At 44.9% G+C, this 14310-nt stretch overlaps 2 protein-coding genes across 2 annotated transcripts in view; both read left to right on the forward strand.

The window, feature by feature from the left end:
* Positions 1–14310, forward strand: part of FBLN1 (fibulin 1) — a 364927-nt gene that overhangs the window by 96216 nt on the left and 254401 nt on the right. The window lies entirely within an intron of this gene.
* Positions 1–14310, forward strand: part of ATXN10 (ataxin 10) — a 74721-nt gene that overhangs the window by 18774 nt on the left and 41637 nt on the right. The window contains exons 4-7 of the mRNA XM_075275144.1: positions 219–315; positions 2833–2997; positions 11325–11405; positions 12627–12783. Of these exons, the coding sequence (XP_075131245.1) occupies positions 219–315; positions 2833–2997; positions 11325–11405; positions 12627–12783 (500 nt within the window). The remainder of the gene's footprint in view (positions 1–218; positions 316–2832; positions 2998–11324; positions 11406–12626; positions 12784–14310) is intronic.

The following is a 14310-nucleotide window of genomic DNA, read 5'->3' on the forward strand; positions in this document are numbered from 1 at the left end:
TACGAAAGGAATGGGCCCTAAATAGAAAGCTCTTACACTTCTCCCTTCTGCTCAGTCTAGTCCTGGCTTTGGCTCAAGAAACTGCAACAAAATCTGCAACCATAAAAGCTGTGTTTCCGCAACGTGGGGCCTCAGCCTAAAGGTTTTTTTTTTTTCTCAGTCCTTTCATGTGAAACGTTATCCCTAATGAAATAATTTCTCTCGTTGCGTCTTTTCAGCTTTCCGCTGCGGCCTACAGTTCCTTGGCAATGTTGCAGGAGGGAACCAGGATTCCCAAAATAGCATCTGGAAGCGTGCTTTTCCACATCTCTTCCTGTAAGTATGAACCAGCCGCTTTTCCATCTTGTGCACTAAATCCCTCTCTTTATAATTAGCGATCTTGTGGCGGAGGAGACTTGTAATCCAGCCCTTCTTCCCTGATAAGATTTATTTCCTCCCTGTTCGGAGGTAACCCAGAACAAATGACGGGCGAGATGTATTTGTATCGCCCTGTGGTCGTGTACAGACGGATGGTACGTGATGGACGTTCTGAAAAGGCTAAAATGTGCCGTGGAAAATCCTGTAATAAATAGTAACTCCACCCACAGCGATCATAAATAATGGACATGGTGCTGTCTCCAATTTATTCATGGGTAACGAGGAGTTAAAGGGATCTTATCACTCATACATGATTTATTTTTTTTCTAAGTACCACGTCGGAATAGCCTTAAGAAAGGCTATTCTTCTCTTACCTTTCGTTGTCTTTTCCGCGCCGCCGTTTGTCTACAATCCCGGTTCTTGTCGGTATGCTAATGAGTTCTCTCGCAGCACTGGGGGCGGGCCCCAGAGCTCAGACAGCACTGGGAGCGCTCCCAATGCTGCAAGAGAACTCTCTCCAGCGCCGCCGCCTCTTCTTCAGCAGTGTCATTTTCAGCCTCTTCTTTTGGCGGTGGCTTGTAACTTCTAAGGCCTTGGGCAGATCAGATTGCGCATACCCACAGACCACGAGAAAATGGCTGCTTGCACAGTATTGGAAGCGGCTATTTTCTCGTGGCCTGTGGGCATGCGCAGTCTGCTCTGTTCAAGGCCCGAGGCCTTAGAAGTTACAAGCTGCTGCTGAAGAAGAGGAGACGGCGGCGCTGGAGAGTTCTCTCGCAGCATTGGGAGCGCCCCCAGTGCTGTCTGAACGCTGTGGCCCGCCCCCAGTGCTGTGAAAGAGCTCATTAGCATACCGACAAGAACCTGGATTGTAGGCAAACGGCGGCATGGTGAAGACGACGAAAGGTAGGGGACGAATAGCCTATTCCGACGTGGTACTTAGAAAAAAAAAAATCATGTCTGAGTGATGGGATCCCTTTAACACCTTCCATTTTCTGTGTGTGGGGTTATTTTTTGCCTCCTCCCCCGACTAATTGCCTTCAAATTGTCATAATGTTTATGATTTTGACTTCCACATAACTGCATGAAGTCTTGTTTTTTTTGTGGCACAAGTAGTCATTTTTTAATGGCCCAATTTAAAAAGGAACTTTTGTGTCTTCTAAAATAGGGGTGTCCTATACCACTGCAAAGCTGATACGGCACTGAATCAGGACACTTCTGTTTTTGCCAACACCTTATCTGTGTGGGGTCCACAAGTCCGACCCCCACAGTTCACATGCTGATGACCTCTCCTGTGTGGAGGGAGGCATCTCTAAGGGATAGTTCACACTGAGTAAAATGGTTCGGATTTTGACTCTGGAAGCCACATCAGAATGTGGACCAAAATTCTCCTATCGTGGCTTCCGACAGTTGCGGCTTTCCACTCTGGATTAGGCCCCAAATGAATGGGCCTAGTTGTGAGGGAGGTGTTGCGAGGCGGATATCCGCCTGAAGAAAGGGCAGCTCTTCTTTTTGACCGGCTGCCATTGATTTCAATGGGAGGTGGTTTTTTGAGCCGGATTCTGACGCAGATGCCGCGTCAAAATCTGGCCCATGTGAACTAGCCTTAATTCTGTGGGGGAGGTGGGAGAAATGTGCAGGTTGAGCGTCATATGCAGACATTGGTGTAGCTTGGCACTCGGCCTCTGTATCTGACCTGCTCGCTGCTGCCCCCTCACTGTCATCTGCCGTCTGAGGCAAGATGCTCTTCTCACCTCATGGCAGGTGTGTCCCTGGTAAGGGTAAGTAGTATATTTTTTATTTTTTATTTTTTTATTTTTTTTTTTTTATTAGTCTCTTTGTTTTGTTTTTTCTGAATTAACCAAAATGATTCATGCATTGTGAATCTTTATTTTTTTTCGTTACTGGGACCCTGCACTGTTCAGCAAATTCAGATTCTGGAATCCTTATGCAAGGTATATAGTGGAAGCAGCTCTGCTCCTGTTCAGGTAATTGGGGCTGGGCCGCAGATTCCTGATGCTACAGTATACAGACTCTCTCTAGCCGTGTACAGTTTATTGGTGCGTACATTGTAGTGGAGGTGCTGGGGACCCCCTACCCCTCTTCCATTCACTTGAATAGGAACTGAGCTGCTTCTGGCTATATACCATGTATGTGGCTTCCAGATGCCGAACCAGCTAGTCAGTGAGTGGTTGGGGTGTTGGACTATTATCTTCTGGTCCTGGACAACCCCTAGCCAGGAATTGAGTTGCTGTATGTATGTCATTTGGGTTTTCGATGTCACCAGGCACCTCCACAGATCAGCTATCTGAAGAGACGCGGCAGCACTGTGACCTCCACATAGTGGTTGTGCTTGGTTACTGCACCTCAGTCCCATTCACTTGAATGACGTATCCTGAGCCTAGGTTATGTATCCCTTTAAAGAAAAAAACATATTAATTTATTTTATTTTTTTTTGTCTCTTTTCTGTCTTAGGAATTGCCTGAACCATGAAGATGACAAAGTCTTCTCTTACGGTGCCATGGTTCTGTACACTTGTATGGATGAAGACAAGATGGCTGACTTGTTAGACCCTGCCAACCTTACCGTTGCCCTGGATGTCATATCCGCTTACAGCAGGCGGTCAGACACGGACTGGCTGTATGTACTTTGAGGTTTGATCTAACCTTAGATTTCACATATGATCTGTATTCTACGCTTTAGGTTGTAGGTTCTCTGATCTGCTGCTCTCACTTTCCTTTCTGGTAAACTCCCCATAGAACGTTATATTGTTACTGACGGGTCTCCCTGTTTTCTGTGGAATCCGCCATACATTGCATAGATATCGGGATGCCAAACTCCTTCAACGTTCATTCCTGGGCTGCACGCACACAAACATGCATGTACGGTCTGCACAAAGATGGCTTCCTTTCTTCCATGCTTCAATGATTGATCCTGTACCTCCCAAAGGAACAGGAATAGGATCTGAGTTTTGGCACCAAGAGCAAAAACAAGGTCCTGTGCATGGAGACATACAATGGTGTTTGTGTGGCCTTGTAGGTTTATAAGTTGTACGTGTATCTATATTCAGCCTTCTCTACTGTGGGGAAGGTTTATGAAGACTGGTGTTACTTACGCCAGTGTTTCTATCCCCGACGCTAGCGGTGGGTGCACCTGGGAGGAAATGTATGGCATCTTGTAGTTGCACTACGTTTCCCCCACCATTTATGCCTAATTTCTGGTGTAAATGATAACTCTAGTGGGATTGATGGCCGTGCCTTGTCAAGCCCCCCTTTTTTGAGGAAATGGCCGAGACAGTACAGAAGTTAAACCGCACAACTTTTTTCCGCAAAACTCCGCTTTACGCAAGCAAATTTTGTGTGCGAATAAAGCTTTAGGCTAAGGCCCCACGGGCCGTAAACGCAGTGATAAAGCGCTGCGTGATCGCCTTGTGGTTCTTTCCGCAGCACTTTGAAGAGAAAGTTCAGAGTTTTCTGCTGAAGACTCTCTTCCCATCATATCTACGGGAAAGCTGCCGGCATTTACGTAGAGATAATTGACATGCTGCAATTTGCAAAGCCACAACGGCTTTGCAAATCACAGCGTGTCCACACTGTTTTTTTCTGCAAAGTGGGCATGGGATTTGCATGAATTCCATCCCCTTTGCTTGCACTGTAAAATGCTGCGATTTTTCCTGCAGCGTCTGCGCTGCGGGCAAATTGCGGTGTTTGTCCTGTGGGGCCCCAGACTTAAAAGGAGTCTACCATTAAAAAATAAATAAATAAATATAAATATATATATATATATATATATATATATATATATATATATATATATAAAAAATTTTTTTTTAATTTTCTTGTTGACACATAGGAAAAGAATAGCCTTTTCCTAGGCTATTCCTATCTTTAGATGTCTTCTCCGCACTGCCATTCAGTATAAATCCTGATTTTTGGTCTGTATGCAAATGAGTTCTCTCACAGCACTGGGGGCAGGCCCCAGCGCTCAAACAGCACTGGAGGTGGTCCCCAATGCTGCGAGAGAACTCTCCAGTGCCTCCTCTATTTTCTTCAGGAACGGCCTCTTCACATGTCTTCTTCCGGCGCAGCTGGTCAAACTTCTAGGCCTCAGACCTTGGGCAGAGCTGACTGCGCATGCCCACAGGCCACAAGAAAATGTCCGCTTACTTACTATGTAAGTGGCCATTTTTCTTGTGGCCGTGGGCATGTGCAGTCTGCTCCTCGAGGTCTAGAAGTTTGACTACCCTCGCCGGAAGAAGACATGTGAAGAGGCCGTTCCTGAAGATGATGTAGGCGGCGCTTGAGAGTTCTCTCGCAGCATTGTGGACACCCCCCAGTGCTGTTTGAGCGATGGGGCCTCATTTGCATACTGATGAAAACCGGGATTTATACCGAATGGTGGCGTGGAGAAGAATAGCCTTTAAGGAAGGAATAGTTTTTCTTAAGGCTATTCCTACGTGTCAACAAGAAAATTCTATTTTAATGGTAGAATCCCTTTAAGGTAGGTCAAAAGAGAGGTCATGTCCTCGAAATGGGGACCATAGTGTAATGCCATATACACACAGCGTTGCGTTCCTTGAGTTGTCTGCAGCTAGTCAGTGTCTTGACCCCAGAACTCTTCTGTTAACATGCGGAGTGTTATTATGTAGCTGAAAGTGTTATTGTGCGTTTCCCATAGAGAGAGGGTTGAGGGGATTGTAGACAATCGAGGAGAGGTCCTACCAGAGTTGGCGGGGGTTATATTTGATAGAACAGATGTGCCGTCAGATTAAAGTGCTGTTACCGCTATTCTTTCCCGTTACTGGCGCTTTGTTTTATCCGGGAGGTCATTTGTCTTACAAGAATGTGGCATTAAGCCTTCTTTTTTTGGGATGGAGACCTCCTGAGCCAGTCCTGTGAAGAGCCTGTACCGAGATAAAAGGGGGTTGGAGGGGGGGGGGAGGATTAATCATATATGAGCGCGGCGATTCACTAAATGAATAGCTCACAGAAGAGAAAATCCTCCCACTTCAAACACAGAAAGAAGGGAAAAAAAGAGAGGGAAAGACCTTGTTTGATGACCGTCACGATCACTGCCATTGCTCTCCGGCCAAGTTTCTCCAACGTCTTCACCGAAGCCAAGACACATTGGTCACTTCTATGGAGTTGGCGAGCTTGTCACACAGATGTCGATCCCACTAACTCCTCTTAGCCATCTTTTTTAAGTTAAAACATCAACAATGGTTTTATTGTAACAAGCTGGAGGCGAGCCTAGAAGTGAAGTGCGTCCATGTCCGGTGGTAACGGAGACAATGAGGCCTCTGACTTTCTTCTTGTCTTTGGTCTTTAGAAGGGCCTACGTAAAAGAAATGGATCACCCAAAAGTATCTTGTATCATTAGATTTTATTAGAATATGTATTTATTTCAAATGGTTTTTTGTTTTTTTTTATCTCCTCCTCACTTTTGGGCTTTGCTGTATAGTTTGGGACAGAATCAACAGAGACCTCTTGTATCTTTACAAGGTGTGGGAAAGTCATGACGTGTTTATTGTACCTGTAGAGACCTAGAAAAGAGCATTGGGTTGCTCTGAGCATCAGGTTTAGCAAATTGATGACCATTGGGTAAATGGTCATGTGCGACAGCAAACAGCCCTTGTAATTTCTCTGGGACCACATTTAACTCCCCATGACCCCTTCACTGTTTACATGGCATGCCATCTGATTCCTATTGCCCATACAATGTAATTACATAGAAAAGAATGAAAACCAGACAATATGCATAAACAGTGAAGGGGTCACAGCATTTACATCTTTAAAGGGATCCTATCATTAGCATCCCTTTTTTTTTTTTTTTTACAACTAACATGTAGGAATAGCCTTAAAGTCTATTCTTCTCCTACCTTTAGATGTCTTCTCCACGCCGCCGTTCGGTAGATGTTCCTTTTTCCGTTTTTATGCAAATGAGTTCTCTCGCAGCACTGGGGGCGGTCCTCTGCACTCAAACAGCACTGGGGGTGTCCCCTTTGCTGTGAGAGAACTCTCCATTTTCTTCAGGAACCGGTCTCTACGCGTCATCTTCCGGCCTGCGCATGCACAATCGGATCTGCCAGCGGGTAGATCCGACTACACCTGTGCATGTCCATTTTTTTTTTTTTTTTTTTTTGTGGCCGCTTAAGCAAGCTCTTGTAGTAAGCGGCCACAAAAAAAATTGTGCCGATTGCGCATTCGTGGAATATTGAAAGCCAGGCTGGAAGATAGATGCATAGAGGCCGGTTCCTGAAGAAGATGGAGGCGGCGCTGGAGAGTTCTCTCGCAGCATTGGGGATGCCCACAGTGCTGTTTGAGCGCTGAGGACCGCCCCCAGTGCTGCGAGAGAACTCATTTGCATAAAGACAGAAAACTGAATATCTACCGAGAGAAGACTTCTAAAGGTAGGAGAAGAATAGCCTTTCTTAAGGCTATTCCTACGTGGTAGGGATTCTAATGATAGGATCCCTTTAACTTCCCAATGTCTGACCCAAACTGATCTCTTATTTATGTCTTATCCTGAAGATAGGACATCAAGTCTGTTAAAGGGATTGTTCATCGTATTTTTATTGAAGCAGCTCCTTAGCAAAGATTTAAAATGGGCCTCCATTATCGATCCAGGCTTTGCCATCAGGATGTAGACGGGCATAATGTTCGTTCCCCCAGGCGCACCCTTCAGTCTACTGTGGACCAATCTTATACCCTGTAGAGGAGAATCAACGTGGAAGATTTCAACGTGGTTTCCGCATGTATAGCATCCAGGCTATATTATTCCATTATTAGACAGCAGTTGTCTTAAGTCACAAGGTGCAGCAATGGTATAAGGTGAGGCCAGTAACGGAGAAACCTTAGGTTACCTTCAAACATGTTAATCCCACTGATATCAAGGGGTTTGGATAACTCTCCTATGTGTACAGCCAACAGAATTTTTTTTTTTTTTTTTTTTTTTTTATTATACAATGTCTCAAAAACTATCCCAAACGGCAAACAAAGAGTCAACGCTGACTGTATGTATGCACGGCCGAAGATTTACACTGGTGTTCTTGATGCGATTTCCATAATGGAGCATTTTGTATTGTAATTATACTTCTCTATTAAGGCCGTTTATAGCTGAAACTGAGATCAAAGCGTCCAGAAACCTCATACGCGGCCGAACCCATCATTTATCTATGAAGGAATATTAATCCTGGGGCAGTAAATCACAGCGGAGCGCAGCTTATCTCCAGCTCCCGGACCCACTTCTATGTCGTTCACTCAAATTCCACCGCAAATGGCTTTTATATTCCAGTTACTTATTCAGCCACAAAATAAAATGTTTGCCTGAAGGCGGATCGCACGTTTTATTTGTAATTCATAAGCTTGTTCCATTCCAAAACAATAAAAACAAGCAATGGTCTATCGACCCTTTACAAGATGGATCAAAGTGACCTTAAAAGTTAGGGGCGCTCGTACTAGTGATCCTCAGCAGTACTTGTATCACGTCGCTGGGGATCTGATTGGGCATGTTGGATTTCAGCATGTCCGATCCTTTTATCTTGAAAGAAAACTGTCGCCTGAGAGTTATTCCCCTTTCTATGCGTCTTGAAGGTGACCTAGCGTGTGGATGGCCGACATCGGTATCAAAGGTGTATGGCCGGGGTCTGAGAACTAATGCGTGCCTACTAGAGATGAGCGAACACTGTTCGGATTAGCCGTTCCGAACAGCACGCTCCCATAGAAATGAATGGAAGCATCTGGCGCGGTGACCGGCCGCCAGCAAAGTGTACGTGCCAGGTGCTTCCATTCATTTCTATGGGAGCGTGCTGTTCGGAACGGCTGATCCAAACAGTGTTGGCTCATCTCTAGTGCCTACCAAGTGTGTATGGGGGTTCAGTAGGGATGGCTTCCATTGATGGCTATAGACTTAGAACTCTACCTTGCTACATGCTATGCTATTCCACTCACCCCAAATGCTTTTTCAATCAATTGCTGGTATCTCATTTCATTGATGGTGACCCATAGCCAAAGAGACTCTAGTAACAAGAATTTACTCTGTCAATTGTACGTATCTTAGTAGAGAAGACTGATCAGATTCCTGTGCCCGCCACCATATTGGTCCCGTTTCTTAGCCCTAGATACGTAGCCACAAATTGGTTCTCCAGATGGAAGCCAACCATTCCTCTGCTGCCACCTAGAAGTAGCCATCTTGTAAATCAAGGACCGACCCATAAAAGAACCTTGACACAGGTTAAAGGATATTGGCCATATTGGGCATGCACATCTGTAGTCTGCGCTGTATCAGAGTTGTTCTTCTATGAGTAGGGCTCCGGTTGGCTGGGTGAGATTCCTATGAATCCCTTGGCTCTTGTGGGAGATCCAGATGGTTTAGGGAGCCGAACAGGCTATGCTTGGGACATTGGCATACTGGGTATCTACCTACATGTGGAACTAGAGAGACTGTTTTCTTTCTTTTGATGGAACACACTGCCTATAAGAACCAGAACTTTCCTATAGGTACAGTATTAGAGGACCTTTCGCCACCTCCATAATCTCCAACTTTTTGCATCCTGCAATAGATACCCCTCCACTTTTACAGCACGGTTGGACCTTTCCTCTAGCCCTTACTATCCTTCGGTGGCTTACCTACTGGGATAGCAGCAGTAGTGGATGCCACAGGGCCCGGAACATTAGGGGGCCTGGTGGCAGCCGCTACGCTCTAGAAGGCTTCAGGCCTACTTGGTGAAGTCCCATGGGCCGGGCTTGTGTCCTTATGTGTCGCGATGCAAGCCCCAGCTCAAGTGACTTCTCTTCCATCACTGAAGATGACATCAGCAGGGAGTGCGCCAGAGCCCAGGAGAGGTAAGTAAGTGTTTTTTTTAATGTTTCTATCCACCCCTGGGTCTTCGATTATTATACTCTGGGGTCATGTCAAAAGTTTGCCACGGGGCTCCTCTATTCCTAGTTACGTCACTGCCATCCCTAAGTATCTATTGAAGGATATAAAAAGTTGGAGTAGGTGGTAAAAGATCGTGTTTAAGGTATAGAGGAGCTACACCTTTGAACCTTCTCGAAAACCACCCCTTATCAATTTATGGAAATCCTTGGGCTCTCCCAAAGCAACATGGCTGCCACCATTAATGGTTAAAAACTCCTCCACGTAAATAAGAATGAGTTTGTCACACGCCTGATCCTCGAAGATTTATCCGTCACTGGTATATTTCTCTCAAGGGTAGGGAATCCAGCCCTGAGGCTTGGGATCTCTCCTGTTCCTCCTATTGTTCGGGATGACATTGTTCCCTGTCAGACCTCACTCACGTCAGGAAGAAGAGGGGCGGATAGCGTGTTCTTATTTGTCTCTTGACATTGTTAAAAATTTATGAGCCCCACAAATGTCTGACTTGTAGAGTGCTCCTTTCTCCGCTCGTCCTCCTCGTTTGTTCAGCCCGGCTTATGGGCTTACACTCTCAAGCAGGTTGTATAACCATTTGCGACGTTAAGTCGGCCTTTTGTAAAAGGTTTACGGTGAATGACGTCTAGGGATTGAGGTAAATACAAAACTTGTGCGGCTTTCGGAGGAACCAGCGATACACATAATGGTTATTTAAGTCGCTGAAGGCAACAATTATTTTGTATGTTGTTGCTGTTGAACGTTTACGGCTTATATACTCCACCCTCTACACGTGGAACGTTCCAAGAGGGACTAAAAAGTTAAAATCGCCCCACGTATACATGTAGAATACACAAAATACCTGCCCAGATATGAAGAAGGCCGGGAACGTTAAGGGCCTTGGTCCAAAATGTTGAGGATTCATTCACTATTGGTCAACTTATGGTCTCACGTCACGCTCTTCGGAAGTCATGAAAATGTTCTAGAAATCCAAAGTAAAAAGGGAAATCCAATATTTGGTGTGAGCACCCCTTAGCATCTGTATTTTTGGGTCAGTGTCTGGTTGGTTGGTCTGACCTGCTTGGAGAACCTGCCACATTTTTGTATTGACTTCTCGTGTTGCGATGTTTTCTATAGATCCTGTAGCCTTTGGTCCTTTTTGATCACCGTTGCCACTTCTTTAGGTTCGCTCTCCTTCTATATCATTTAAAAAGTTGGACGGTATGGGGAATCCTAACTCTAATGGACGAAAGGCAACCCCAGTATGGAGAGGAGGTTCTCTCTTGGCCACATAGATGAGTGTCTACAGCCAAGTCCATACGCTACGTAGATAAAGATTTTTTTTTGTAGGCAGTCTTCCATGAAGACCACTTCTGACTTCTGTACTGGTATCCTGTAGAGTTTTAGTGGAACTGCTCGCGTGCTGTACCATTTCTACTCTCCAACCTTGTATGGTCATGTCTCCCGTTTTGGGAAATTTTGGTCAGCACATCTGGTTTCAGTCCATTTCTTTGAGACCTTCAGGAGGCTCCACCTTGGCTCATAGTACATTATAGTGTATATATAGTCTACTACTAATCTTTACAGACAGAGGGTATACCAGCCTGACAGCAGTCAGTATGTTGGAGGACCATGCAGCCATATTGATTGTAGGCTTTCAGCCATCTGCTATGAAGCTGGTTTCACAAAGAATTGGATTATGCTTGGTTCACACCTGCGTTTGGTTTCCCCCCACCTGAACGGAAATTTAGTTTTAGTTTAGTTTTTTTTTAAGCAGACTAGGTTCCGTTCCTGGTGTGTGTGGGGGGGGGGAAACTCGAGCTAGACTAGAATGGGGTCAGTCGGGTTTCCACCTGAATAGGACGAAAACTGCGGAGAGAAAAGCCCTGCACGCAGCACTTTTCTCAACACCTTTTTCAATCGGAGAGGGGAACAGAATGCCCAAATGGAGAGCCAATGTTTGTGTGAACCCAGCCTCAATGGATTTAAAATATAAATATATATATATATATATATATATATATATATATATATATATATATATATATATATATAATATATAATTTTTTTTTTTTCCCCTCTCCTCTTATTTCCAGACACCTGATCGTCACAGACCGCTTCTTGAGGAGCCCCGAACTGGTGAAACAGATGTATGCCTCACAGAACCACACTGATAGGTAAACGATGTTTCCAAATTTATGCTTAATCTGTGTCAGTGCACATATAGTTAAGGTCTATGGATTGGCTTTATTTCCTATAGAATTTATTTAAGGGGTTGTCGAAAGATTATTGCAAACTCTGGGGCAGCCGGGGTGGGTGTAAAATGAAAACCAGTCCTATGCGATTGTTCAGCCTTGGTTCTCTATCCCACCTTAACCAGGTCTCACCGGGCTGGGAGCGAAGAGTCTCTTGACCACTGAGACCACTCACTGACCTCAGTGAGAGACCAGTGACCTCACATGTCACTCATTCCTTACCAGTGACCGTGGTCCTGTCTGTCTCTACTTCTGGCCAAGACAGTCCTGGCACGGGAGAGAACGAGGACTAGGACTGTACAATGGAGTGCCAGGGGTAGGCAAGTATGGCTTGTGTTTGTAATTCCTGGACAACCCCTTTAAAGGGAATGAATCTGTACGTAGGGCACCTTATTCATCGTAACTGGCCGCCTCCCCATTATCTGGATCATGGAGGCCCTAGTGGTCCCTCTCATTTGCACATTCAGGGAATCTCCATTTTTAAATGCCATATAAGTTTGTCGCGTGAAAATTTCTTTTAAATGTCCAGAATTTGGCCAAATGTACCCTTTTTTGGCAATCTTTAAAGTGTATGTGGTTTCCAGGCTGGCACGCATTCCCTAAGTACATGTTTCTATGTCTGTAATGGTTTTAAATTGGTTGGTTAACATCACTTCTTGGCCACAAGCTGGCATCAAGCGAAGGTTTAGGATTACGGGATCCAGGTTGGCGCCATTACTGTAGAAGAGTCTTAACGGCTTGAAAGCACAATCTTTCCTGAAAAATTGACCTGAAGTGAATGTCCCGGAGATTTTCTGTGTATCTTACATTTTCTGTCTAAACTTATACTATGATGTAAAACTACTTGAGACTATATAAGGCCGTGTTCACATCTTAATTCTGAGATTCCGTCACAGTTGCCGTCTAACTCGCCGAACAAATTATTTTTCCACCAGGCGCTTTCACTTTAAAACAAAAATAATGGACCCCATTCAATGGGGGTCCATCAGGCTCCATATAGGTTTGCTATTTTAGTGGTCTGTCTGTCCATTGTTCTGGTTCTTTGTCTAGAACAATGCAGAGACCAATGCAAATGTGAACACCGCATCATAGTAATAATAATAAACTACCGACCTCATGTGTTGCCCATTGTTCTTTCAACAGGATGAGCCTCTTAGAACTTATTTTGTCTAAAATAAGCGAGAAAAGCCTTCCGGTGGAGATGGCGAGTTTGCGGCAAATAGCGTTGTTCCTTTCTGATTGTTTCCAGAAACAGTGCAAATCGGTGCTGAAACTTGCGGCTCCAGGGGACGGCGAGGAGGTAACATGGCTGAATGTTATATGCATTTGTTTAATTTGGTACTCTAAGCCTAGGTTCACCTGGTTTCCATAGTGGATTTTATGTGGCAAGTGCAGACGCAAACCCAGCCATGTGTTCTAACCCTACACTTCTCCTTTAAAGGGATCCGATCATTAGATACGCTTTTTTTTTTTTTTTTTTTTTTTTGTTGACTAACACGTAGGAATAGCCTTAAGAAAGGCTATTCTTTTCCTACCTTTAGATGTCTTCTCCATGCCGCTGTTCGGTAGAAATATGGGTTTTCTTCGGTATGCAAATGGGTTCTCTCGCAGCACTGGGGGCATCCCCAGTGCTGCGAGAGAACTCTCCAGCACCGCCTCTATCTCCTTCTGGAACGCCCTCCCCGCCATGTCGTCTTCTGTCCTGGGTTTCAATCTTCTAGGCATGCACAATCTGCTCTGCCATCAGGCCTTGGGCAGAGCTGACTGCGTATGCCCGTGGCCATGAGAAAATGGCCGCTTACACCAACTTACTGTGTAAGCGGCCATTTTCTTATGGCCGCGGGCATGTGCAGCCGACTACGCATGCCTAGAAGATTGACACCCAGGACGGAAGAAGACTTTGTGGGGAGGGCGGTTCAGAAGAAGATGGAGGCGGTGCTGGAGAGTTCTCTCGCTGCATTGGGGATGCCCCCAGTGCTGCGAGAGAACTCATTTGCATACCGGCGAAAACCTGGATTTCTACCAAACGGCGGCGCGGAGAAGACATCTAAAGGTAGCAGAAGAATAGCCTTCCTTAAGGCTATTCCTATGTGTTAGTCAGAAAAAAAGGGTATCCAATGATGGGATCCCTTTAAAGACACTTCTGTCCTATACGCAGGATAGAGGATAAGCTAGATCATTGCGGCCCATCCACTTGAACTCCCACTGATCAGGTGAATGGGGATCGCTGTGATTGAAGCCCTAAGGAACTTACCCACCCGGAGCTCCATTCCCTTCTATGGAGTTTCTGGGACCAGAAATCTCCCACAGTCTCATAGAAGTGAATGGAGCAGTGGTCGGGTAAATGCACTGGCTCTTTATTCAGTTGGACAATTCAGGGGGATTTCTGGGTGTCTGTTCTTCTGATCCCTAGGGCCCCAGCCGATCAGACCTCCAGCTACCTGACGCTTATCCCCTAACCACAGGATAGGGGAGAAAAGTGTCTTTAATGACGAAACCCCTTTAAAGAGTTAGAATATGAAATGAATTATTACCACATTGACGGAAATCCTAGTTATGTCTTCGTATACTAATCTGGACAACTTTGAGTGCTCTTAGTAACGGAAATACTTGTACTGTATCTTGAGATAAAGGAGAAGTTATTTCCTCCCCACTCAAAAAAAAAAAAAATCAAAAAAAAAATAATTGCAAGATATTTCACCACTTAACATTTCATCTTTAGGGTTTTCCAAATTTGGATTTTACTTTAAAGCTTACCTAGACTTTAGAATAATCGTATTCTACTATTATAAAAAGTTTGTGTGTTTGGATGTTTGTTCCTCAATCA

Source organism: Leptodactylus fuscus, chromosome 5, assembly GCF_031893055.1.
Source record: "Leptodactylus fuscus isolate aLepFus1 chromosome 5, aLepFus1.hap2, whole genome shotgun sequence".
NCBI classification, from domain to species: Eukaryota; Metazoa; Chordata; class Amphibia; order Anura; family Leptodactylidae; genus Leptodactylus; species Leptodactylus fuscus.